Here is a 25358-nt window from a genome sequence, read left to right as displayed (position 1 = left end):
TTGTTTAAATTATAAAATTAGATTAAACTATTTAAAAATTACAATTTAAATTTTTTTAAAATAATTTTTAGTTTACGTTATGATTTGAAATAATTTTTAAATTAAACTAAACTGTAAACCATATATATATATATAAGTGAATGAATTTGATAAGTATAAACTATAACCCAAATCAAATAAAATCGTATTTTTTAAAATTTGATTTGAAATATAAAGTGGTTTGCTTTAAAAAAATTTTAATATATTTTTTTAATTTGATTTTAAAAAGAGTAATACTATGCGTACCTACTTTGGGTATACAAATATATACACACTCATATGTGTCATTATACGATTGGTTATTGTTTTATTCTTAATTCAAATCATCCAATTATATAATGACATATATAAATATGTATATATTTATATATCTAAAATGGGTATATATAGTTTTGTTGTTTTAAAAAACCCGTAATTTAAGCCAAACCGTACCATTCGCCCATACTAACAAGTTCTGTACCCAAAAATCCACAACTTAACAAAGTCCTATCCAAACCCCGTTAAATATAAGAGCGCTAAGCTCAAAGCCCAAACATAGTTGAGCTTAAGCACCACCCAGAAGTTGCGAGCTCAAGCCCAAAACATTGCCGCCGAGCCACAAGAAAAAAAGCAATCATTCATCACTCACTCTCCCTACTCTGCTGCGCGCCTTCTAAACGGATAAAATCCCTTGTATTGTATCAGAGTACCAAAGCCTTCCAAAAATGTTAGCAAACTCTAGCGGCCTCCCCGCGAGGCCCTACTATCCACACTCCTCTCATTTCTCACCGTCCTCTCGCTGCAAGCTTTCTCTGTCTCCAAATTGCTCTTGCTTCGCCAATTCCACTAAGTCTTCCAAATTCATCTCGTTATCTCTGCTTTTGTCTGCGAAAAACTACCCTCGGAAGTTTAGTGTTAAAGCTTTGGCGCAAGAACCTCGGGTTTCAGAGTCGGAGACCGTCGCCACGGATGCGCCGCCCAGTTTTCCTCAACCGGTTTCTGTCAAAATTCCATACGGTGACAGACATGTATGGCCTCTGCTCATTTTTATTTATTTTTTTATGATTCTATGTTGTGTTTTATTAGGGATAGCCATGCCATTGTGTTACATTAATAGTTTTCTGTTTCGATGTTGTGACTTTTTGTGAATCCTTTTGTTGATATAAACCAAGGATCAGAATATTTGGGGAGAGAAAATTGTCGTTGATAATTGATCTTTATGGTAGTAATTGAATAGGGAATTAAAATAGACTAGAGTTTCTTCACGAATTGCTTTGAGCTATTTTAATGTGTTAAAGTAGAGAGCTTTCCTATTTAAAGTAGACTTCGCTAAAGGGTGAGACATTATTCTCTTGAAATAAAATTGTGTTCCAAATTGGCTTGTTCAATTCTCTTTGAAATTTGATATATATATTTTTTTTTTTGAGGAATTAAAATTTACTGAATACCATAATTTGCACCGCAAGCATTTCTTATGACTGAAAATATTCCCTTTAAAACATTTGCTTGTAATTAGAAACTGAACTTTGCTTAATATTAGGTTCCACTTTTTACTAGGAGCTGCATTATCATGAAGTTGAGGCGAATTAGGTGTGTTTCTTCAACTAGTTTATGGAAGGCATGCCCTGTTATGACTGCCAACTAATCTTCTTTTGGGCAACCCTCTTCTCTGTAAAAGTTTTATATGAATGCAAATGGAATCTCATGGGTCTTTTCAAACCTTTTGTGTGTTCTGAAAGATACAACCAATGTAAGAAGTTGTGCTAAATAGATCCTTGACTCTCTTTTTCTTTTTCTCTCTCTCTTTCTTTGTCTGTTGCCTTTTTTTCTTTTCAAAAGAAACATGGTCTTGGTTTTCAATTTGGCGATCTTTTCCACTCTTAGAGAAATGGCATACATGCTTCTAATTTTTGGTGAGAGGTGTACTATACATTGCTGTTTAGGTAAAAATGTCATTTGTTTTTTCCTTGTAGATTTTGGTTGAGACGGGTAAAATGGGGAGACAAGCTAGTGCTGCTGTTACAGTAACAGATGGTGAAACTGTAAGTGATCAGTTGCTTACATGGAGTTACATAGTGCACATATATGTTCATATTCAAAATTTTTAATTCAAGTAGAAGTTTCATAAATGACTTTTTCCATTCATGCTTATAAAGAATTAATGCATTTTGTAGATTGTCTTCACTTCTGTTTGTTTGGCGGATAGCCCAAGTGAGCCTTCTGATTTTTTTCCTCTCAATGTAAATTATCAAGAGCGTTTTTCTGCAGCTGGTCGGACCAGGTGCAACTTGCTACTTGTGATCAATTTTTTAAGTAAATTTTACTCACGTTATTTACTTGAAAAAGACCTAACTTTTTTTGCTTAATAACTGACATTGCATCAGTGGAGGCTTTTTTAAACGAGAAGGGAGGACAAAGGATCATGAGGTACAGGCTACTGTTAATTTCGTTTCTCTGATTTCAACTTGTAGACAAAAACCACAGGCATATCTTTTAAAGCTTGAAGCATTTATTTCCATCTTATTCTAATGCCTTTTCAAAAATTAATTGTTTTTTCCCCTTAAATAGCCATGGCAAACTTTTTGATTTCTGAAAAGAATGAATCTTATTCTAATGCCTTTGTCATTATTGGATAAATTTTTTAGTTAGGATTGTATAGCTCAAAATCTGCTATAATGACATGAAAAGAAGTCATCAACCATATGACTCTTTGCAGAAATAAATATTGGTATTGTATTCGTGATATGAACTGAATAATTTGTTTATTTGTTTTCTATTATTGTTTTATTTGCCTTTGAGATTTTGTCATCCTTATCTATCAGTTTTTGTAATCCATTCTGTTTTGCATGCAGGTCCTTGTTTGTAGATTGATTGATCGGCCCCTACGCCCAACTATGCTTAAGGGCTTTTACCATGAAACTCAAATACTATCTTGGGTATGGTCCTCTTGAAGAACTGTGTCACTTATAATCTTCCATTTAGGGATTTAAATTTTTTTTTTTTTTTGTGTTGGAATAAATAAGGACAGATCATGATATTTGGTGAAATATCAGTGACTATTATCTGAAAATTTTAGGTTTGCCCCTAAAATTTAATATTTAATTTTATTGGCATATCATTGATGCACTTCAGTAATTAACAAGGTGAAAATTATTTAAAAAAGGTACTTAGTATGGTTATAATGGATATTGTGTATTTTATACCATATATGATTGGTGCTGGCAACATTGAATTAATTATTTGACTAGAATACAGATAATATGGTTATTTAAGGTCCCTTTTCTTACTAAAAATAATTTTCTAAAAAGTTAAAATTTAAAATTGTGAGTTGCATCTCAATATTTTTAATATGTAAAAATGTATTTGTTATTCAAAAATTGTTTCCAGAGTTAAAGATTGTAGAAACGTGAGAAAAAAGAAAACCTTTTTCATCTTATAATTTTGCAGTAGTTCTGTTGGATTGTATTTTTGAGAACATTTCAAATGAACTCACTATCATTGAATTGCTGCCCTTGTTTTTGAAAAGGGAAAATGTATTTACATTCTCTACCACATAGACCCCCTTATTTAATTGTTAATTATTTGAATTAAGGAATGGACTGATACTACACACATACAAAAAAAGTGAATTAGCTGTCTATAAATAAATTGTACTAGATTAGCTTAGCATAACTCAAAAGAATCAAAGATTCAAATGCAAGATATGAGGACATTTAAAAGGGTCTTGATTTAAAAAAAATGTATCGAAAAAAGTCTGGGGAGTTTCTGTTAACTGCCAACTATTATGGATAAGAAGATAAGCCATATCTCATAATTTAGAAGACACTGAAGTGTAGAATTTAAATTTTACCCATAAACATTGAGCACTATTGTCCTAGTTTATGATTCATAGATTGTGTGGTGCTAATAGTGCTCTTTTGTTGGTACTTTTTTGAAATCTTTGTGTGCCAGTAACTGTGAGTTATTTTATCCTTATCTTGTTGTTTGTATGCATGATTTTGTTGAAATGTATTACCTTTATGCTTAACAGGTTTTGAGCTATGATGGTCTGCATTCCCCTGACGCTTTGTCAATTACAGCAGCTGGAATAGCAGTGTGAGAATGATCAAATTTGTTTTTTACCTTATTATTCTGTAGGCAATTTGTAGAAGACTTATGATACTATTTCAGACATCTTTATTGAATTTGTAATCGTTTAAATACCACAGTGCTCTGTCAGAAGTGCCACAATCCAAAATAATTGTGGGAGTTCGAGTTGGTCTAGTTGGTGACAAGTTTGTTGTGAATCCAACAACCAAGGAGATGGAAGACTCAGATTTGGACTTGGTTTTGGCTGGCTCTGATAATGCAATATTGATGATAGAGGTCTGCTTTTATTTCTGAATTAAGCTATTGCATTCTGTTTGAAATTGAATTTCCTACTATAGTACAGTTAGATGCAGATCTTATGTCTTTGCTGAACATTTGTAAAATAATTTGAATGGGATTGCATGCAGTAGCCATGTAAGCCTCATTACTACAATTGAAGTTCATGGTTTGCCGTATGATTGATGAAAACATGAGTTATTTATTGCTCCTTCAAGTCAATAGAGAAGTTTCTATTTGTTTTCAAATTTATTACTCTTTTTAATATGTGATGAGTGTTAACTAAACAATTTTTTTTTTTTAGAAAATGACATTTTGTTAAGAAAATAACCCTTTGACAATCCAAGTGGCCTGTGGCCATGCTTTGGTGGTGTGACAGTGTTGATGGTTTTGTTGGGCTAATGTGGTTTTGCTGTGCCACACGGTGGCATGCCTACTAGGCACATGTCCCACAGTGTGGTTTTTTTTTTTTTTTGGTGTTTGTTTGGGCTTCATTTTCTAATATATATCAGGATTCTTCTATTCTACTTATGCATGATATTTGCTTGTTGTATTTTGTAACTTATTATTACTATTTTAAATTTATAGTTTCTTATAAAAGAAAGTTTGTTGCCTTTTTAAATTAAATTTGCAAGCAGACAAGTCTATTGGAATATAGGTTAGTGGGAACAAGTTGAACCTGCGGGGAATGTTGAATTTCAGTAATATAATCTATTCTAAATCTGAATTAACTTAGTTACTTATCTAGTTAAAAACAATCAATTTTGAATGAAACAAAATTAACTAAGTAGGCTACACTTATGATCTATGAATTAAAAGAATTTAACCACTAACAATAATTATATTTAATCCTTAATTTTCTAGTTGTTAACTAATATGACAATTAAGGATCAATCTATTTTTTTAAGAAACGAAGAAATGGTATTTTTCTTTCTTTTATAAGAAACCATTGTACTATGTTAAAGAGGAGATTGAAATAAGTACATCATTGTACTACAAATCCCATAAGAGATAAAATTTAAAAAAAAAAAAAACCTTATAAAATGGGAAAAATGTTATACAAGGCAGTGACTAATATATGCAAGACATAACCTTCCCTTCCTTCATTGAAATAAGTCTAGTATACAAAGTTAACCCAAAATCCCCTCCCATTAAGATTTGTAAGGAAGAAACAAAAGTTGTTAAATTCATTTTGAAATTGAAGCTCAAATAGAAGCAAGATGCCTAACTCTATCCCATAGCCCAAAATGATTTTTGCCTAACTCTAGCCCAACTTCAAGATGATTTATTGAGTTCATTGATCATAATGATTAATGACCTACAGTATGATCATAACCCATAGGAAAAGTGATCTTAGTTATAATCTTGTTTAAATATGTGTCAGTGTCTGATATTGCCACTATACTTAACTAGTTCTTAAATATGTGTGTGTTTGCTTGATATTTCTTAAAGTGAATTCTGCAGCTTACCAACTTTAACCTTTTTCAATTAATTAATAAACCAGGACAACTCTCAAATAGGTTTCCTCTTATATCCTGGTATTTAAGTATTGTTGTAATAGCTTTGAGTGTTTATCCATAACAGAAACTACGAGAAGTGGAACTTAGTAAGTGATTTGTGGAAACCTATGGACATCTTGAACATTTTAGCCTATAAAGATTCTTGAAATTTGAAAATGCTTATTCAGATGAGTTGAGCCAATAGATTTAACTAAACAGAACTGTTTTGTATCATTGATATTGGGCCAATGTAATTGTTTTGTAAGGGTCAGCCTGATAATTTACCGCTGCATAAGTGTTGTTGTAATTATTTATAGCAGTTGCATCTCTCTCATGGAAACTCTTCAGTCTCCTTTGAGCTTGTGATATAACCTCTTCCAAATTGTATAAATGAAAAAAAAGTTTACCAAATTGGAAGTAAAAAACCAAAAAGAAAGTAATACGATATAATGCATGATCTGATTGACTTACAAAAACCAGTAGAAAGGTCAAATTTATAAACAATTACATTGGCAAGCAATTGGAGAATATCATGATGCATGAGGACACACTAGATGTCAGAACACACTTGCATTTTTGTAAGCTATTCACTGCTAGCTTTAACTTTATTAAAATCTGTTTGAGGGAGAGGAAAAAGGAGATAAGACTTAGACATGGTTGAACTATTTCTTTCCTTGGCATCCTCTTAAGTTTTTACTATATACCATTACCAAAATTATTGATTTTTTGTTTCTTCCCAATGGCCTTTGGGCCTAACAGAACTTGCTCTCCATCAAGAGTGAGAGTATGATAGAGGCTGTAGTTTCGATCCTGTTTGGCTTTGGTTGCAATTTATTTATTTATAATTAACAGCAACTGTGCTTCAGTGATTTGGCCAGTTAATTCATAGACGAGCAAAACTTTCTTGTGGCAGGGTTACTGTAATTTCCTTTCAGAAGAAAAGTTGATTCAAGCGGTGAAAGTCGGGCAGGTTGTTTTTTTGATCTAAGTATGTTGTTTATCTGCTATTTGATCATATCAGCCTAGTTTCTTTTTTGTTTACTAGAAATGAATTATGTGTGATCTCCGCTTTCTCTGTGATGTTTTCATGAGTATGTTTCATTTTATTGCATGCCAGTTGGGATCTTTGCCTGTATGCAATCTTTATCTTCTTTGATTTGTTGTAGTTCTCATGAACAAACTGTTATTTTATTGTTCATTGGGGATGTGCTAACTGCTAAGTAGGCCTGGGAGAGAAAAGATCATGACTCTTTCATTTCCTGTTTGTAAATTTTTGCCTGTTCCATCATGCCTTTGATTTTCTCGTTAAAATCACAGAAATTAAGGTTGACATTCATGTTGATTCATCTAGACATCTAGTTTTAGAAATGGTGTCAATTACCTAGAGGGTCCTTGTGCATAATTTTTCAGCATATTATATTGCATGAAGTTCACTTAAATTTTGAAACTGATATATTTAATTTTCTTAGGGTTTTTCACTGTTGTGAAAGCAGTAGGCACTGCTGAATTACATCACTGGTTTGGTTTTTCTTCAAAAGTTCGGTTAGATTAAAGACTATTGATACATATTTGAGCAAATTTGGGGTTTTAAAGTTTTCTCCTCATTTTAAATTGGCCAATAATTTGGGGCTTCCTCAGGACTTATTTATCTGTTATTTGTTTATGTTATTTCTACCAACTCTATAAGATTTATTGACTCAATTTTATTGATTCACTTTAAGATCAAATCAAAATCTTTTGGCCTCTGTTTGATATTAAAATATCAATAATGTTCTATATTAAAGAGATGTTTCATTTTCTTCAAGATTGTTTAATAGTATCAAAGAATGTGATAACTTAAAGGCTTTGTGATTTTTAGGTCTATGAAATGGGCACTTGTATCATTAAATCTTAGAATCTGTTTACAGCTTCTATAAAGAAATTGATGGGCTGGACTAGAGGCAATGATGCCATCCATGCCCCTATATATAGAAATAATTGTAGGAAGATGTCCCTTTGTTTTCTGAAGCTATGAGTAACCTCTTGAAGGTGTTCACAGATTTTCTAACGAAATTTTCACATAGTTACAATTATTCATAATCATGTACTCTATAGATTTTTTATAGAAACAATCTAATTTTCATAGCTTCTTCTTAATTGTAGATTTTTAAAGTTCTTGTGTTCAACACCTATGACAATATCATTGATTTTAAAATTATTTGAAAATTTGAACAACCTATCCTTATAAGTTAGGATCCATCTAAAGAATCAGAAATAAACACCTATACTTGTGTCAGAACAAGATGCTTATCTCTGTCTACAAACCATCGATTTTATTGCTCTCAAAAAAGTTTTCTTTTATGCCTTGTTTCTTTCTTTGAGTAGTAGTACCACTACTTTTCAGGATATTTGCATTAGCTCACCAATTAATGCTTTACAGCTTGTGATTAATCTTTTAAGCAGAAAGTTTCACCTTTCCATTTTTTGTTCGACTTTCAAGTATTCTTCTTGTAAATTTATAGGTGGTAACAAAGCCTTTATTTGGTGCTTATTCTTGTAATTGCACAATTCAAAATTTTCTTACTTATTTATTTGAAGATATAATTAAGACTTTCATGGTTTTGTTATCCTCATATGTAGTGATGTGAAGGCTAGAGCCTTCACATACATTTTGAGCATTTTGTTGGTCTGTGTGGTTAAAGGTAATCATGCAAAGTTGTAGTTTTCCATTACTATGCTACCAGTGAGTAAATCCTGATTCCTTGAGACTATATATTGGATTATATAAATTGAATGTTTTCTTTTATGGGTTGCTACACATAAGATGGGTTCCTTTTTAATTTATCTTTTTTTTTTTTTTACATTAATACTTCTATTTTATGCTTTCTATAAAAATTATAAATTTTTTAATGTTGTTTTTTTTTTTTGGATTGTAAAACATGTTGAGGGGAAGATTCAGTATTTAATCTTTTTATTTTTTTAATGCTGTCCTTATATGTTTATTGATGGAAGATTATGATAGGCCAACTCAGTCTTTTGTGGGACAATTATTATTATTTTTTTTATAAATTTTGTCGTTATTCTTTAACTTTGCCTTTTCAATGTTAACACTTGGCTTTCCTTTTTTGACTGATTCCAGGAAGCAGTACGGACTATTTGTAATGAGGTGAAAGCTCTAGTTAAGATGTGTGGCAAACCAAAAATGCTTGACACTATAAAATTACCACCTCCAGAGCTATATAAGCACGTTGAAGTAAATATTTTGTTATCTTTTTTATTGGATAAGCAAATATCTACAGTATTTTCTTTAATTTTTTGGTATAGTTCCTTTGTTTTTAATTATGTGTAGCAATTTATATAAAGTTGCAAAAGGGTTACAGAAGGTAGCATTTAGTTTTTTAACTGATGGTAACTTAACGAAGTATTTGATGTTGGTCATACCGCTGATGGTGATAGGGATTCCACCTAAAGCGAGAGCAATCTAAGTATTTTTTAATCAAAGAAAATAATCTATTAAACATCTGAGATGGATAGAAATTCTGCAGTCATATTTGAGATTCATATTTGTCATACTAAGCTGATCATTGTCACCATTAATCATTCAAAAGGGCTAGAAGTGACATAGTCTAGCCTGTTGAAAGTTGTTTAGTAGCACTTTAAATCTTCAAGGGAGATATCATTCTTACAACTTTATTCTATAATTTTATGCTCATTTTTCTATTTTCTTTATTTTATAATCTTTGTCATGTGAAATATAATAAGTGGTAATCTATATTTATCATTTACAGGAAATTGTTGGTCAGGACTTGGTGAAAATGCTACAAATCAGGAACAAAATACCACGAAGAAAGGCTCTCACAACATTGGAAGAAAAAGTTCTGACAATACTTACGGAGACAGGATATGTCAGTAAAGATGAGACTGTTGGAACTACTGAACTAGTACCAGATTTGTTTGAGGAAGAAGATGAGGATGAGGAAGTTGTTCTGGATGGTGAGGTAGATGAAGGCGATGTTCACATAAGGCCAATTCCACGGAAACCCCTTCCCTTGGTAAATTATGCTTGTCATTTGTTTTTGAACTCACCATATATGATTCATCTTGGCCATAAGCTATGAATTCTAGTACTTCATCTGAGGAATGAACTTTTACATTCTTTCTTTTATCTTTTGAAGTTCTATCAATTTGATACTGTAGCTCAAATTTTTAAATATATATATATATATATTTTATGCTTCTCCTTTTTTAGCTGTATTCTGAGGTAGATGTGAAGCTGGTGTTTAAAGATGTTACATCCAAATTCCTGCGGAGACGCATTGTGGAGGTATTTAGTTTGCTGCCAGTCAAAATTAAATAAATGCTTTTACAATTAGTTTTAGATTTGTGAATAGCATCTATTAGATCTCTTGTTCTATCAAAACAGCTGACCAAAATAAAAAACTATATAATATTTCTTTATAAAAAACTTTGAATGCTCCAACCTGAATCCTGGAATGTTGAACATTTCAGTTTGTTTCATTGACAAAATTTCATTTCTGAACCTTCATTCTTCACTTTATGAATGCTAGTCTTGTCAATGTTTCATCAAACTTTTGACAGTGACTTTAGTTTTAAAATTTTCATTTAAAGACATATCTTTACTGGTCTAATTTGTTTGATGTATAGTGGAAACTTTCAAGTTCTTACCCAGCATGATATTCTTTGTTTGATGTTTACCTTGATCGTTCGAAAACTACCTTATAGCTCCTGTTACTTTAGAAAGGATAAGCCTTACTAGAATGAACAGAATCTTCTTTGCTCCGGTGGAATGGATCTTTTGTCCACCAAATGTGTTTTCTTCTGAATGAGTTTACTTCTGATATCTTTTTCCTTTTTTCATTGCAACTGTTACAGGGAGGAAAAAGGAGTGATGGACGATATGCAGATGGAATACGCCCAATCAACTCAAGATGTGGATTACTTCCTAGGGCACATGGAAGTGCTCTTTTCACCCGTGGTGAAACACAGGTTCGGAAATATATGCACATCATTATGTCCATCTATCATTTCATAGACATTTGATATGTTGGTGTCTTTGGAAATTATCATTCTTTTCAGGCGTTGGCTGTGGTTACACTTGGGGATAAGCAAATGGCACAAAGGATAGACAATCTTGTGGGTGACGGTGATGTTAAGAGCTTCTACCTTCAGGTTTGAGAATAATTTTTTTTAATTATTTGTATAATTATAAAATTTGGCAACCTTCCAGAACAAAAAATTGATAGTTAATGTTACTAACTGCTGTGCGTTTGCTTTTCATAAAATAAACAGTACTCATTTCCTCCATCATCTGTTGGTGAGGTTGGGAGGATTGGAGCACCTAGTAGAAGAGAAATTGGTCATGGAACATTGGCTGAGCGAGCTCTTGAACCTATATTGCCTTCTGAAGATAAATTTCCATATACTATACGTGTAGAGAGTACCATCACTGAAAGCAATGGCTCCTCTAGGTGGATTCTGTTCCTTTCTTTTTTTTATCATTCTGAAATCAGAACATGTAATATAAATGTCTCTTTGTATATGTATTTGTATACTAATGTTATGTTTAGAATATATTCAAATCCTTTGATAACATGTTCAAACTTTTTGCATGTGCACACAACTTGCCCCCTTCCTCCGATCTCCTTTTACAATGTACTTGAAGTTGTTTTCTCTGCAGGTCTTAGTATTTAATACTTATATTTAGTTTCATTGAATAATAGCATGGCATCTGTTTGTGGAGGTTGCTTGGCATTGCAAGATGCTGGTGTTCCAATAAAGTGCTCCATTGCTGGGATAGCAATGGGTATGGTATTGGACACTGAAGAATTTGGGGGAGATGGGGCACCACTAATTCTCTCTGACATAACTGGCTCTGAAGATGCATCTGGAGATATGGATTTTAAGGTTGTAATTACTGGAATTCTTATTTTATTTGTATTTTAATCATTTTAGTTAGGGACTTTTCTATTATGCTTTTGTTTAATTTAGAAAAGGGTTACCTCATTTAGAATGGTGATTACAGGTTGCCGGAAATGAAGATGGTATAACCGCATTTCAGATGGACATAAAGGTTACTTATCATTTAAATTTAAACAAATGTAGCTTTTCTTTCATCCACTGCACACTGATTGTGTTTCTTGGTATTTTTCACGTTGTTTGGTAAGTGCAACTTATAATTAAAGTCTGGTTTTTAATTACAGGTGGGAGGAATTACTTTACCTGTTATGGAAAAGGCACTCCTACAGGCTAAGGATGGCCGCAGACAAATTCTTGGTAAAGTTCACGAACATGTACTTTTAGAAGTGATGGAATACGTTCATATATAAAATTGATATGTGAAACTTGGAATGTGGCTTTACAACTAGTTAAACAAATTATCAAATGTCAGGATTTGCTTGTCTACTTGTCTTGACATTTGTGGGATTAGTCTTTTGGATAGGATCCAGGTATCCTCTTCCATGTGCTTGACCTTTTTCATCTCACCTCAAATATTTTAGTGTTATATACTTTCTCTTTATGTGGTACAAATTGTTCTTCCAAGGGACACAGACAAACATAGAATTCTGGAGCACTTGCTTGCACTGGAATATTACTATGGTTGGCAGATCATAGCACATACCATCAAAGATTTTTATAAAAAGAGGAAAAAAAAGTGTGGAAAAGGCAAAATTTGTGATTTCTGAAATCACATTCTGTGGGAGCTGCCCTCTCTAACACAATCTAGTGTGTACAAATTAAGCTTTTTTCGAGATTTCCTTGGCATTCTTGCCTTCAGGGTTCCTTACGCTCTTACTACTATTCGATAGTGCCGCATGTGTCAATACATGAGATGCATCTATTTTTATATTTTCAAAAATTTTATTAAAAAGAAAAAAAAGAATTATTACCACCTAGCTTTTTGTTTTTCTTTCGTGTTTTCCTATGGTTGTCAGTTGGATCTACATAATCTTGTTCACTATTTATTTCTTGTGTAAAGCTAAGGTGACCTAACTAATTTTCTTTCAAAGAAATCATGTTACGTCTTGTATGATTGTGTCTCTGCCACTAATTCTTTTGTTCGTGCTTATGTTTAATGAGTCAGCTGAAATGATGAAGTGCTTACCTCCCCCTACAAATAGGCTTTCTAAGTATGCTCCACTGATTCACATTATGAAGGTTTGTTTATTTCTAATGGATCAATTAGTTGCATAGTCAGTTGATGTGGTTATTCTTGGTACATAATTTTCTTATTGGTTATTGTAATGCTGTTATACAGGTTAGTCCAGAGAAAATTAACCTTATCATTGGCTCTGGTGGAAAGAAGGTGAAGAGTATTATTGAAGAAACTGGAGTGGAGGCTATTGACACAGAAGATGATGGAACAGTAAGATTGGATTTGGGCCTCATTTTATTTTCGGATTCCAGCCTGTTATTCATCAAAACAGAAAACCAGCAAAATAAAAATGATTTTATTTATAAAAGGGATCACACATGATAAACTAGACAGTTCGAGGAGTCGGGGCCTCCCATTTTCCGGCTAATTGAGGCGCCGGTCTGCTGGAGACCTCCCACAGTCAGCCTTAAGGCTGCTGACAAAACCCTAATTTATTTCTTCCCTCCTATTTGATAACCGACTATAGTCTTTTTTTTTTTTTTCCAAGATCTATTTTATTACTGCTGTTTCTTATGTATGTGTTGTTTGCAGGTAAAAATTACTGCAAGGGATTTATCATGTCTAGAGAAAGCCAAAACCATTATTAGTAACTTGACGTTTGTCCCAACTGTTGGTGATATTTATAGGTATCTCTTCCTTGGTTATTATAATTATTATTATTATAATAAATGTTATCTTAAAAATCTCTCAAACATTCTTTAATCTTATTTCAAGCACTGTAAATGGTTGAAATAGGTGATATCAAGTCAGCATTTAGCCCAAAAGCATTAGCTGATAGGAAATGCTCAATGTAGCATTCAAAAATCAACACTTCCCCTCATTAACATAAATAATTCTAATTTGCAGGACTTGTTATATGGATCCAGTACAACAATGCACTTGGATTAAGAACCAGTGCTAACTTGATATGTTATATTTTCATTAATTGACTGGCAATGTTCGAGCAGAAAACATCTTAAGTAACCATTAATCACAAAAGTTTGAGCAAATAGAAAAGAGCTTGAAAATAGTATATAAACTCTAACAGCACTTAATTCCACATTATGTTGAGACAAAAACGTTTTACAGCCATTCATCAAAGATGGTGCATGACAAAGGATTCACACACTCAAATTTGTGAAGTGGACCCCAGTCAGTTATCTTTAACATGTAGGATGAGAATCTCTCTCTTGATTTGTCTATTTATGGAAACTTTGTGCTTCCTTTATCTTTGTTTTGCTGGGTTGACTGCAAAAGTCTTTTGACTCTTTGGATCTGGATTCAGGAATTGTAAGATCAAATCAATTGCTCCTTATGGAGTTTTTGTTGAGATAGCCCCTGGGCGTGAGGTATATTTCCTAATAATATGTTCAGAGCACCTTTTTTTTTTGGCAAAAGTTGGCATTGCACTGTCCTGTGGCTTTTGACAACTGTTCTTTGACTTCGTTCTTTAAAAGGGAATTTTTTTTCTTCTTGAAGTTCTTATATATTTGAATTATTAGAGAATGGATATTGAGATGTATATTTTGTTGTAAATATGTTATTCTAATTGCCATACCTCTAAAAAAATTCATGTGCCATTGTCAAATTTGCTTTTATCTTTCCCCAACTTGAATAGTTATGTGGTAAAATATCTCACTTGATGCTAATTAATCTTGTTTACATCTACATTTGAAGTTTAAAAGGGATAAGTAGCTTTATTTACTGTTGTGTTTGTGAATCTGGAGTACTTTTATGCTGAAGAGTTGAAGAAGGAAAATCTCAAGTTTTTTTTTTTTTTTCCTGCAGGGACTTTGCCATATTAGTGAGCTAAGCTCAAACTGGCTTTCGAAGACGGAAGATGTAAGCATATATACTCTGCTCCACACATTTTACGTTAATTTTTTGTTCGTGTCAAACATTAAACTTGTAACTGGAACATCAACTTATAATGTAATACGGTGTTACAATTGATCTTTGATTGTATGTGTGATGTTCCATATTATAAATATGGCATAGTCTATGAAAACATTGAAAAAGGGTTCATTTATATTACCATTCCAGTACTGTAGTTAGAATGGCCCCTATAGTTACTCTTGGAATTATTATAGTTATTATTATACTATTACTATCAGTATAATTGTTTTCTCTAAGAAAAAAATTATAAGTAATAGTGAAATGATTGTTGTACTATTGTATCATTGCAGGCTGTTAAGGTTGGAGACCAAATTGATGTTAAGCTTATCGAGGTTTGGCATTTTCTTTTCTTATACATTTACAAGAACACAGTCCGAAGTTATACGGAAATGTAGCATTATTTAGTGAAAAATGGGTTTTTCCTGTACACATGAGAAAAGGTATTTTATTGGTAGATATCTAATCCTTGGAGTTTGACCTCATGCTTGCTTTCTTTTTAAACAACATTTATCTTGAAGAAAAGAAAAAGAAATTAAAATATGAATAATTATTAGAGCTACGGTGAGTTGGCTGTGGACTGTGTTGGCATGTGGGCCATGTTGGGGCCTCATTGGAAAGCTCGTGAGCTGACATGACCTGCAAATTAAAAAAATTATAAAAAAAAAAAAAAATTTTAGCAGGTCTGTCAATCAAAAAGCCTACGGAGGTATGGTCCATCATGTTGTGGGCCCTGCCTCGGGCCTCCATATTTGGTGGGTTGACACGGCCCATCAAGGCTTGCATTTTGCAGGCCTTGGCACAGCATGGTTGATGGCCCGCTGACCTTCCCATTTTCAGTCCAGTCCAACTAACTGCCAGCTCTATTTTCATGGGTAGTAATATCTTTTACAATAAATGGGATGGTTGCCGGTGGACTGCATATCCCAACTGTTATGATGATTGTGTAAATCCATTGATGATTAATTAGTTTTTACTCATCTTCCACTGTTGTGTCCTAACCTTATACCTATTGTGGAGTCTAATTTAGATGTCAAACTTCATATAGTACAACAAGATTGAAGTAGAAATCACGAGGCATTGCTTGTGGACCTCATATCCTGATTTTCTTTCTTCCCTCACTTTGCTTGCATATTTTCTAAGGGTGCTTAGTTTGAGTTAGTGATATATATGGTTTGATTTGTGTTACATTTTGACCAACTGACCCATGCACATGTCATATTGCCCTTGAGGAACTTGTTTCTATTACTCTGTTCAAAAAATTTCTCCCACTACTTGGGCATTTAATACAGGTAAATGATAAAGGACAACTTCGCCTTAGCGTTAAAGCACTACTTCCAGTGACAAATGCTGAGAATCATCCTGCAAAGTCAGATACAGCTGATTCCACCAAAGATGTTGCAGCTTCAAGTAAAACTGATAAAAGTATGGCAAAAAAATCTGTGTATTTATCAAAGGATGGTGCTGTTGAAGAGAAGACTCGGCACCCCAAGGATGTGAGCTCCGCAAAAAGCAGTACTGCAGACGATAATCTACTCCCACAGAGAAAGGTCTTCAAGAGAATTGGAAGGACTTCAAAAGAGGTATCCACTATTAACAAAGTAAGGACAAAGAAGAGCAGTGGTAAAGAAGTCAGCAGTATCTCTAACAAAGATGGAAGCAGCTTAGTTGATGGAGGCGCGAAAGTTGGATGGTGAGTTATTATTTCCAGTTTCAGTGACAACAAATCTCGAGTCCCCTTAGTTTATTGTGATAATGATGATGGAAGGGCCTCCGTGCTGGCAAAAAATTGGTATGAGCTGCTCTTTCTTCCCCTCTATTTCTGTGTTCATGCATGTGTGTGTGTCTGCACGTATCACTCTGTTCGCACATACATGCTTGTGCTCTGTACATTTGTCCATGCATCCATGCCACACCTACGCATAAACAAGTGTCCCTCTGGTGTTAATAGCATAAAAAATTAACATGGAACTTTCACTCTACTTTTCAAAAAGTTATGTCATATAATAACATCTAAACAAAGTTTACACTATATCTGTTCCTTTCAATTGTATCCAAGGTTAGGAGCTTCAAGCATAGTGTTTGAAATTTGTTTCTAGTGGAGCTTCAGAAAACACTATAAACGACCATCTCGGCCTCTCTCAATTAGTTCTAGCTTTGATCGCTCATGTTGAAGATCAGTAATATTATTCCTACTTTCCTGTGTAATAGCAGGGCTGCACGATCATGATTATCACCCGCCTATTTAAAATGCAAACTGGAGTTTTGAAGTATTAAGCAGGAGCGGAACCTAATCCGAATCCGAATCCGAATCCGATATACAACTGTCATAATGTTTTACTTTGGGGAGGTAATGTATGCTGCAGATGCTCTATAGAAGTTGAAGCATACCTGCTAGAATACATGGAATTTTGTTGTATCATTTACTGCTAAAGCCATCTCTTTTATAGTGTTCTACATCTCTCTTGTTGGCCTCAATTTTTCTTTTTTTCTGGTTTTATATGACCATGAATAGTTATAATTTTGGTTAATTGATCAATGTTGATAATCTTTTTCAGCTACATTTTTTTCTTGCATTACTTGAAATGAACTCATTTATTTCTCAAGCCAATAGCTTGTTACTCATTTAATTCCATAACCTTTTTAACTAATAAAATTCACGAAATTAGTTAAAATAAGCATATTTTAAAGGGCTTATATGTAAATAAATAATAGCCTCTATGCTATAGTAATGTAATTAAGTATCTTAGTTTAAAACAATTTTAGTCTCATCTTTAACCTTTAATATTGGCCAAAGGATTTGTTCTCATTTAAGGATTATTTTTTACTAAAATGTCATTTAATTAAAGATATTTAAAAAGACTGAAAAAACATTACATTTTTTCTTTTTAATTTAAAATTTTAATGATTTTCTTTTCAAATTTGAAAAGTGAGCATTTTCTTTTCAAGATTTTTTATCCTCTTCTTTGGTAAACATCTTCTTCTTAATTAGTGGTTTTTTTTTTCTTGGTTGGCTTCTCTTTTTCTTCTGGTCTCTTTGTTGCCCTCTTTTCGGAGACAAAAGACAAATAGAAATAGATTGAAAATTGAAATTTTTTAATTTTATAAATTATAATAAGTTATGTTTATTTAATTTATATTTTTATATAAGGGAAATTATAATAAATTTTTATATATTTTTATTTTCAATGAAAATATTTTTTATTACACTTGCAAAAGGTAAATCAGTCATTTACTTTTAAATTAATAGAAATTTTATAAATGCGTATTTGATATTTTCTCAGTTAACATGTGATGTTTGTCATTTCATTAAACCTTCGGTGGAAAACAGTCTTCTGCCCATGACAAAAAAATATGAGTGTTTTAATTTTGTATAAGAATCATGCGTTAAAAGGATTATAATAATAATAAAAATAACGATGAACCCCTGTATGCATTAACAAAACCCTTTTTTCCCGCCATTTTCACTCTCTGCTGTCGCTCAGTTCCTCTTCACACATTCTCTCTCTCTCTCTCTCTCTCTCTCTCTCTCTCTGTGGAGTTGCAAGCTTTGGGAAGATGTTGTGGGTTGATAAGTGCAGACCCAAAACCCTCGACCAAGCCATCGTCCATCAAGATATTGCTCAGAATCTCAAGAAACTCGTATTTCTCTACATTTCTCCCTCTTCAAAAAATATATATTAGGGTTTTGATTTCTTTCTCGTTTACTGTTTTCTTTTTTCAAAATAGGTCACCGAGCAAGATTGCCCTCACCTTCTTTTCTATGGTCCTCCTGGCTCCGGCAAGAAAACCCTAGTCATGGCTTTGCTTCGTCAAGTCTTTGGTCCTGGCGCCGAAAAGGTCTCCCTTGTCCTTTTCAGTTTTATGGTGTTTTTTATTTTTCTATTTGCTGTTTTACTTTGGTTTATTCTGTTTGATTACTGATTTTTCTTTTTTTTTTTACAAAAAATAAAACTAGACGGATTTTCAAAGTTTGGTGATTCAATGTGTGGGTTTTTGGGCTTTAAGATAATGTTGTGAAAGAAAGAACCAATTTAATGTTAAATTTTAAGTGAATTTTGCATGTATCTGAGCGCAAGATAGAAAGAAATTATATTTTAGTACTTATTTTAAAATTAAATCTTTTCTGGTAAAGCTAATATATGCCATATGATAATTTGGTAATGCGGAAATTCTGAGAAATTAATTCAATTTTGATTGCAGGTGAAGGTGGAGAATAGGACTTGGAAGGTCAATGTAAGTTTCATCTTGTATTATGTTTTCTTTAATTAGATTTATGAAAGAAATCTTAGTATTTTCCTTTTTTTAAGAAATTTGTGAAAAGTTTTTAGTTATGCAAATTGTTTTTTGCTTGAGATGATCAAATTTGGCCCAAACATATTGTAGAACTTGCTATTAGATTTGTTAATTTATTTCCAGAAAGATTGCTGAGGGGTTGGACCCTTTTATTTGGCTGCTCATATTAGTCATGTGGTTTTAACCATTTTATTTTATGTGGCTATGATGATTATGTTTCAGGCTGGAAGTAGAACTATTGATCTGGAGCTGACCACATTATCGAGTGCCAACCATGTGGAACTAAGTCCTGGTGATGCCGGCTTTCAGGACAGATATGTAGTTCAAGAGATAATTAAAGAGATGGCTAAGAATAGACCCATTGATACTAAGGGAAATAGAGGATATAAAGGTAATTAATCATCGATATATTATACTTTAATTTATGCTCAGTAAAAGTGTTTGATATGCTGAGTCTAGACATTCTCGGATATCTTGTAGAATATGAATTTAGATATTTCTATCTACTTAAATTCTAAACAACCATTCAGAATAGCTCTATTAAAGATTCATGGGATCCATTATTATGATGCTACAGAATATGACTTCTTTCCAGAATAAAGTAACTTGAATGAATGAGTCGAAAGTTCAATTCCATGATAAACTATGCAAAGGGGAGAACAAATTATAATGAGTAAATGGTGACAATCCTATCTATACTAAATTAGCATAAAAAAATGGAAGAAAAACGAAATTCATGTCAGATGTTAATACACAAATAAGACTCAAATAGTAAAACAACAATCATATTGGATGTAAGTCTTTAATTGCATCCATATTCTCTTTTAAAATAATGGTTATTTAGACTTCTATAGGGTAGTAGCCATTTAGGCTTCTTTCCTTGAGAGCATGTGCTGCATTTCTCTGTTGAAAGAAAAAAATGCAATTGATTAAAGTTGTTGCTTGGTGAGTAATTTTATAATGTTCCTTGACTCAACTTCCATTATTCTTGCTGAAAATTGAAATTTAATGCAAATGTCCCCATTGATTTTTCCCCTGTTTGACTAAACTTTTGTTGATATTTCTTCAAAGCATTATTTCACATCTGCAGACATCCTTTATTAATTTCATGAATTTCATCATTTGCTTGTGAGCCTTCATGATGTTTTTGTTTTTGCAAATTCCATTGGTCTGCCCAGCAGAATGTTTTCTTTTTGAAATTTTTTTCCTTATATTTCTTTTTTGTTGTTTCAGTTCATAAGGAAAAGATTTAATTGATTGATTAGGGCTTTCATTTTTAGCCTAGCTGCTTAATTAAGCAATAGAGTTACAATGAGTGTTCAATCACCCATACTTAAGAAGTTGCCTTGCCTGCAAGTTTGTGTTGCTAATCTTAAGTTCTTATGGAATGTTAGTGTTAGTGCTCAATGAGGTTGACAAGCTTTCAAGAGAAGCCCAGCATTCTCTCCGAAGAACAATGGAGAAATATAGTGCTTCTTGCCGTCTAATTTTATGCTGTAACAGCTCTTCAAAAGTTACTGAAGCAATCCGATCTCGTTGCTTGAATGTGCGAGTAAATGCACCAACTGAGGATGAGGTATTTGATTCTTTTTTCTGCTTTGATTTTTCAAGAATAAACCTTGCTCTGGATAATTTTACCAATTGTAAAAAACCATACATGCAAGTAATGCCACATTTATTACTTAATACATACACATGAAGGATGTTTTTCTTGTTCGGCTTGGCATCAGGTGAAGGTTGGTTTTTTTAGGTGAATGGGAGAGCTTAATGGATGGATTTTGCATAAAATAGTTGAAAACTTTTCAATGTTTGACCTGCAAGTCTTAATCTTACTGTACATGAGCTGGTTGGCATTAACAGCTTGCTTTTTTTTTTTTTTCCTTGTCATATATTTGTGTCATTTGAGCTTTTGAACATTCACTTATTCTACATTATCATGGGTTGTCCAGGGCATTCTAGAATTTTTAATTTGTTGAAAGTTTATAAAGATGAATAAAATTTACAGACCACTACTTTCAAGTTTCAGCTGGTATTTGAACTGATAAAAGTTTTCCTGTGCATTTTGTATTTCTTTAAAAGAATATACCTATACTTCTTTTAAGATAGTTAGCCAGGCTCCCCAAACTTGTAAATTTCATGAAAATTGAACAATTGTTAAATTGAATTTCTGAATCCTCTCTTATTTAGCAGCTTTGAAAGCACTGGTCATATTCTGGTGACATACTGTAAACTTCTGTTTAACTTTTAACTTGCTGATATATCTTTGGTTTTAATGTCATAAGCTAAGATCCAAAATTATCATTTGGTTGGACATGATTAGCTTTTATGGAATTGCTCATGAAAATTTTGAGGAGCTAGGACATGTTAGGATAAGCATAAAAGTCATTTTTGTAAAATTTATTTGACATATATACTCTGATTTGGATATCCTTTTGACTTTTAGAAGAGAGATAGTGCCGAGTTTATAGTTTTGGAACAAGATAATTCCTTTGAATTTTGAGATAACTACTTCTTCTTTCTTTTGATTTTAATGGATTCTGATTTGTAGAACATTTCATGTGAACATATTAGATGAACAGTTGACTGGTGTAAGTCATACAACTATTATGCTTTTTTAATGTGTTTGTTCAAAAAAATTGTGCTAGATTGTTAAAGTGGTGGAGTTTATTGGAAAGAAAGAAGGGCTGCAACTTCCTTCTGGATTCGCTGCTCGTATAGCAGAAAAGTCAAATCGGAGTTTGAGGAGAGCTATATTGTCATTTGAAACTTGCCGTGTTCAACAGTTAATATCTATAATGACTTTAAATTAGAAGTGGTTGCAAGCTCTTCGGTTTTCTCTTCAGTATACCATTTGATAATATAGCTTCCCATGGCTACTGATATCTGTGTACCTTGCTGCTATGGTTACAGGTATCCTTTTACAACTAACCAAGTGATTCCCCCTATGGACTGGGAGGAATATATCACTGAAATCGCATCAGACATAATGCAGGAGCAGAGTCCAAAAAGGTTAAGTTTATATATATATATATATATATATATATATATATATATATATATATCTTCACACATTTCTAGATGATAATTTTAATCAGGAAATTTATTGCTGCAGACTATAGATTTTTAAACCATTTTCCTCAACAATATTCAGCTTCACAAACTAGTATTTTCAAGGTCTATACACTACTTGTTTGTATTTCAGTGATCATACAATTGACTCTGTATGGACGCTTAAAATTGTCTTATAACTTGCTGCCTTTATACACCCATTGTAACTTAAAGGGAAAAAAGAGAAATTAAGTAAATTTAATAAGTGACTCATCAAGCACACTCGAGTGGTGCTACAATTGTAACTCTGTAACCAGAAGTGTCATTTTATAATTTTGTCTGTGTAATGTAATGTTTTTTGACAGAACAGTAATTACTGTAATATTTCTTCTGGTCATGAACTTCTATTGGAAAGAAGTACAAAGATATATTAAATAAAATGTTTGCAAGTCTGAGAAACCAGGTGGGGAATGAGAAGGATCAGAAGTAGTATAGGATCACATGTTGCAATATTCATGTCTTTGTAAAAAATAAAATATGCATGTGCTTGGAAATGGTGTCATTTCCTTACAGTGAAGCACCATATATGACTAGACTGGTATATGGGTCATTCATATTCCTCCAATATATACTCTATTCCTCTGCAGTGGGTGTACATTAGTTTTCATGAAAAGAGTGGGACCAGCCAAATCTTACTAACACCAATTATAATACAGGAAGTATTCTAATAAGGTCATATTCTGTCAGACCAAAACCTCTGATTAGTATATTCTTTACGACTATTATAGAGTTTCGAAAATGAGCAAATGCTTATCTGTGATTCTGATTTGATAACAGTATTTTAGTAACACAAATGGCTAACATGTGGTTTATGTTAATCTTACTTTATATTTTCTAATTAAACATCTTTCTTATGTGCTTTAGGTTGTTCCAGGTTCGAGGCAAGTTGTATGAGCTGCTTATTAATTGTATTCCTCCTGAGATTGTATTAAAGGTAAAGGTTGTTTTTGAAGTTTCTTTTTCTTTTTCTCCCCCACCTCAGGTTGAAGTATGGTTCATTAATTTGTTGTTGTCACAGAGACTGCTTTATGAATTATTGAAGAGGTTAGATGTGGAATTAAAGCATGAGATCTGCCATTGGGCTGCATATTACGTAAGTATCAATTATCATCATATTCATTTTTACTCTGTTGGTTGTTATTTGTCCTTGTTCAAGCTCTAGGTATTGTCTTTTCTGATCCTTTTCCTCTCTAACCCTTTGTGTGGTTGTGGTGCATAACTGATGCATAAATATGAATTAAGAATCAGTATTTTATTGATGTTTATTATGCTATAATTCCTACCTCTTTTTTCCTAGGCATAGTATAGCCAAAACTTAAAAAAAAATGCAGTAAGTCTCAAATATCTCATCATTTGGCTTCATATTAGGTGCTTGCATGAAGAATTAGAAGCAATCAATTATGTAGACATGTTTTAAGATATAATATTGTGGTATGCTGCCAGATTGATTATGCTTAATGCCGCTTGGATGTAAGGTGGTCAACGACTGCCTGCTAAAGGATGACAATTTGCTGTTGTATAATAATCAGCATAGTTAATACAAATGCCTGTCATACCAAATTGTTAAGTAATTCATTGACATTTGCTTTTTAAAGTAACTTTAGTGACTCTTGGGTCAGTCTTGCTTTGCAATGCTTTTTCGACTGTGAAATCTGTTATTTTCTTGCAGGAACATAGGATGCGTCTTGGACAGAAAGCCATATTTCACCTTGAAGGTACTTCCAGCTTTCTAGAAACTATTTGGATATTCTGTGCTTGTAGCTAATAAGCATATGATATGCTATCATCAATTAGTAACATATTACTTAAACATCACCAAGCTTGAATTTCCCTCTTAGATTTTTAGCCTTAAATTCTTCTCAACTATTCCACCCATATTAATTCTTGGAACATTTAAATATATCCAAAAAATTTATCAGATGATGATCTATAATTGAACAGAATATTTTTCTCATGCCAGAACTACCCTCAATAATGCTTAATTAGCATATTTTGAAATTGCTTCTGGGGCCCAATGTAAGAATGTTTAAAGATTTAACAGAATTAAAACATAAATACTTGCTTATGTCGGTGAATACCTTCCTGCTTTTTATTTTTCCAATTAGATTTTGACTAGTTGTAGGCTTAGCCAATATTTTAATAATCAGACCAATCCTTGACCCAATCAAGGGCTTGGTCCAGGTCTTTCCTGGATCAACCGGTTGGACAAGCAGTCAAATCACACCACAACACTTTTTTAATAATATATATTTATAATATATCACAAATGAAACATAGTCTGATGACGCTGCAATATGCTTTGCAAATCCTGGGACTTGTATTTGAGACCCAACATTTGCCAAAGAAGCATGCTGATATGACATTGATGTCAGCATGACCTTGAACCACAGTTCAAAGCCATCCAATAGCTGAAGCTATTAGACTGTTCACCTAGAGCGGACTGGCCACTGGATCCCTGAATCAGTCCAACCAGCTAGTCCAGTCCGGTTTTCAAATTATTGGTTGTAACATGAGAAAAACAGTAGGTTGCTTTTGTAAGTTGATCAACCAGCCTTATGGTACTTATGGTGATATCACAGCTTTTGTGGCGAAGTTCATGAGCATTTACAAGGGTTTCCTCATCATGACATTTGGGTGAATACTGGCCAGGCATCAGAGATGTCTTGATTTTGAATGCGGTGCAAATAAACTTTGTTAAACTCTTGCCTTTGTTCATCCTCTACAAGTTATAGCTGCAGATGCTCTTATTTCACCTTGTGGAAAGTTTTTTTACTGTTGTTTCTGGACTACTTTGTACTGTAAAGGTGTTCATTAACTTTGTTTTGCTCACCAAAAGCTTTCCTCTTTTGATGGTTTATTATTACCATTATTTTTGTTTGTTACTTATCAGTTATGACTTTTGACCATATAATCAACCTAAGATTTTGCAGATTAATTATACATCCATGGGACTATTCGGTAAGGTAATTCATGTTGGTTGAGGTATGATTTATTAACATCTTGGTCCTCAATCTTAATAAAAAATATGGAGAGGTAAGACACATTTA

At 32.8% G+C, this 25358-nt stretch overlaps 2 protein-coding genes across 8 annotated transcripts; both read left to right on the top strand.

Moving 5' to 3' along the window:
- The first annotated feature begins 644 nt into the window (after positions 1 to 644).
- Positions 645 to 17470, top strand: LOC123221106 (polyribonucleotide nucleotidyltransferase 1, chloroplastic). 7 transcript variants are annotated; one of them, XM_044643807.1, is made up of 25 exons: positions 652 to 1046; positions 1992 to 2060; positions 2193 to 2299; positions 2403 to 2445; positions 2871 to 2954; positions 4049 to 4113; positions 4227 to 4383; positions 6796 to 6852; positions 9001 to 9114; positions 9650 to 9913; positions 10111 to 10185; positions 10755 to 10868; positions 10959 to 11051; positions 11172 to 11350; positions 11603 to 11786; positions 11905 to 11952; positions 12083 to 12155; positions 12964 to 13037; positions 13138 to 13245; positions 13567 to 13661; positions 14300 to 14363; positions 14803 to 14856; positions 15201 to 15242; positions 16200 to 16600; positions 17122 to 17470. In XM_044643807.1, the coding sequence occupies exons 1-25, from the start codon at positions 744 to 746 to the stop codon at positions 17135 to 17137; spliced, it is 2883 nt and encodes a 960-aa protein (XP_044499742.1). In that variant the 5' UTR covers positions 652 to 743; the 3' UTR covers positions 17138 to 17470. The 7 variants fall into 7 exon arrangements, 4 of the variants coding, with proteins under 4 accessions (XP_044499744.1, XP_044499743.1, XP_044499742.1 ...); XM_044643806.1 differs by having other exon boundaries at positions 17119 to 17470; XR_006503206.1 differs by having other exon boundaries at positions 654 to 1046; positions 16200 to 16699.
- Positions 17471 to 18327: 857 nt separating this feature from the next.
- Positions 18328 to 25246, top strand: LOC123220016 (replication factor C subunit 3). Its single transcript, XM_044642005.1, has 11 exons — positions 18328 to 18549; positions 18637 to 18747; positions 19111 to 19143; positions 19426 to 19594; positions 20598 to 20779; positions 21849 to 21985; positions 22114 to 22212; positions 23176 to 23245; positions 23330 to 23404; positions 23981 to 24026; positions 24891 to 25246. Exons 1-11 carry the CDS (start codon positions 18466 to 18468, stop codon positions 24947 to 24949), a joined length of 1065 nt encoding a protein of 354 aa, XP_044497940.1. The 5' UTR covers positions 18328 to 18465; the 3' UTR covers positions 24950 to 25246.
- The last annotated feature ends 112 nt before the right edge of the window (positions 25247 to 25358 follow it).

This window comes from Mangifera indica, chromosome 7 (assembly GCF_011075055.1).
Source record: "Mangifera indica cultivar Alphonso chromosome 7, CATAS_Mindica_2.1, whole genome shotgun sequence".
Lineage (NCBI taxonomy): Eukaryota > Viridiplantae > Streptophyta > Magnoliopsida > Sapindales > Anacardiaceae > Mangifera > Mangifera indica.
Note: the sequence above shows the minus strand (reverse complement) of the source record. Positions and strands in the feature narration are given on the sequence as shown.

Coding starts and splice junctions, on each gene's coding strand:
- LOC123221106 (XM_044643806.1), top strand. CDS start 744: ATGTTAGCAAACTCTAGCGGCCTCCCCGCGAGGCCCTACTATCCACAC. Junction 2,061..2,192: donor CAGTAACAGATGGTGAAACT/GTAAGTGATCAG, acceptor TGCATTTTGTAG/ATTGTCTTCACTTCTGTTTG. Junction 6,853..9,000: donor AAGCGGTGAAAGTCGGGCAG/GTTGTTTTTTTG, acceptor GACTGATTCCAG/GAAGCAGTACGGACTATTTG.
- LOC123220016 (XM_044642005.1), top strand. CDS start 18,466: ATGTTGTGGGTTGATAAGTGCAGACCCAAAACCCTCGACCAAGCCATC. Junction 19,595..20,597: donor GGGAAATAGAGGATATAAAG/GTAATTAATCAT, acceptor ATGGAATGTTAG/TGTTAGTGCTCAATGAGGTT. Junction 23,246..23,329: donor CTCCTGAGATTGTATTAAAG/GTAAAGGTTGTT, acceptor TTGTTGTCACAG/AGACTGCTTTATGAATTATT.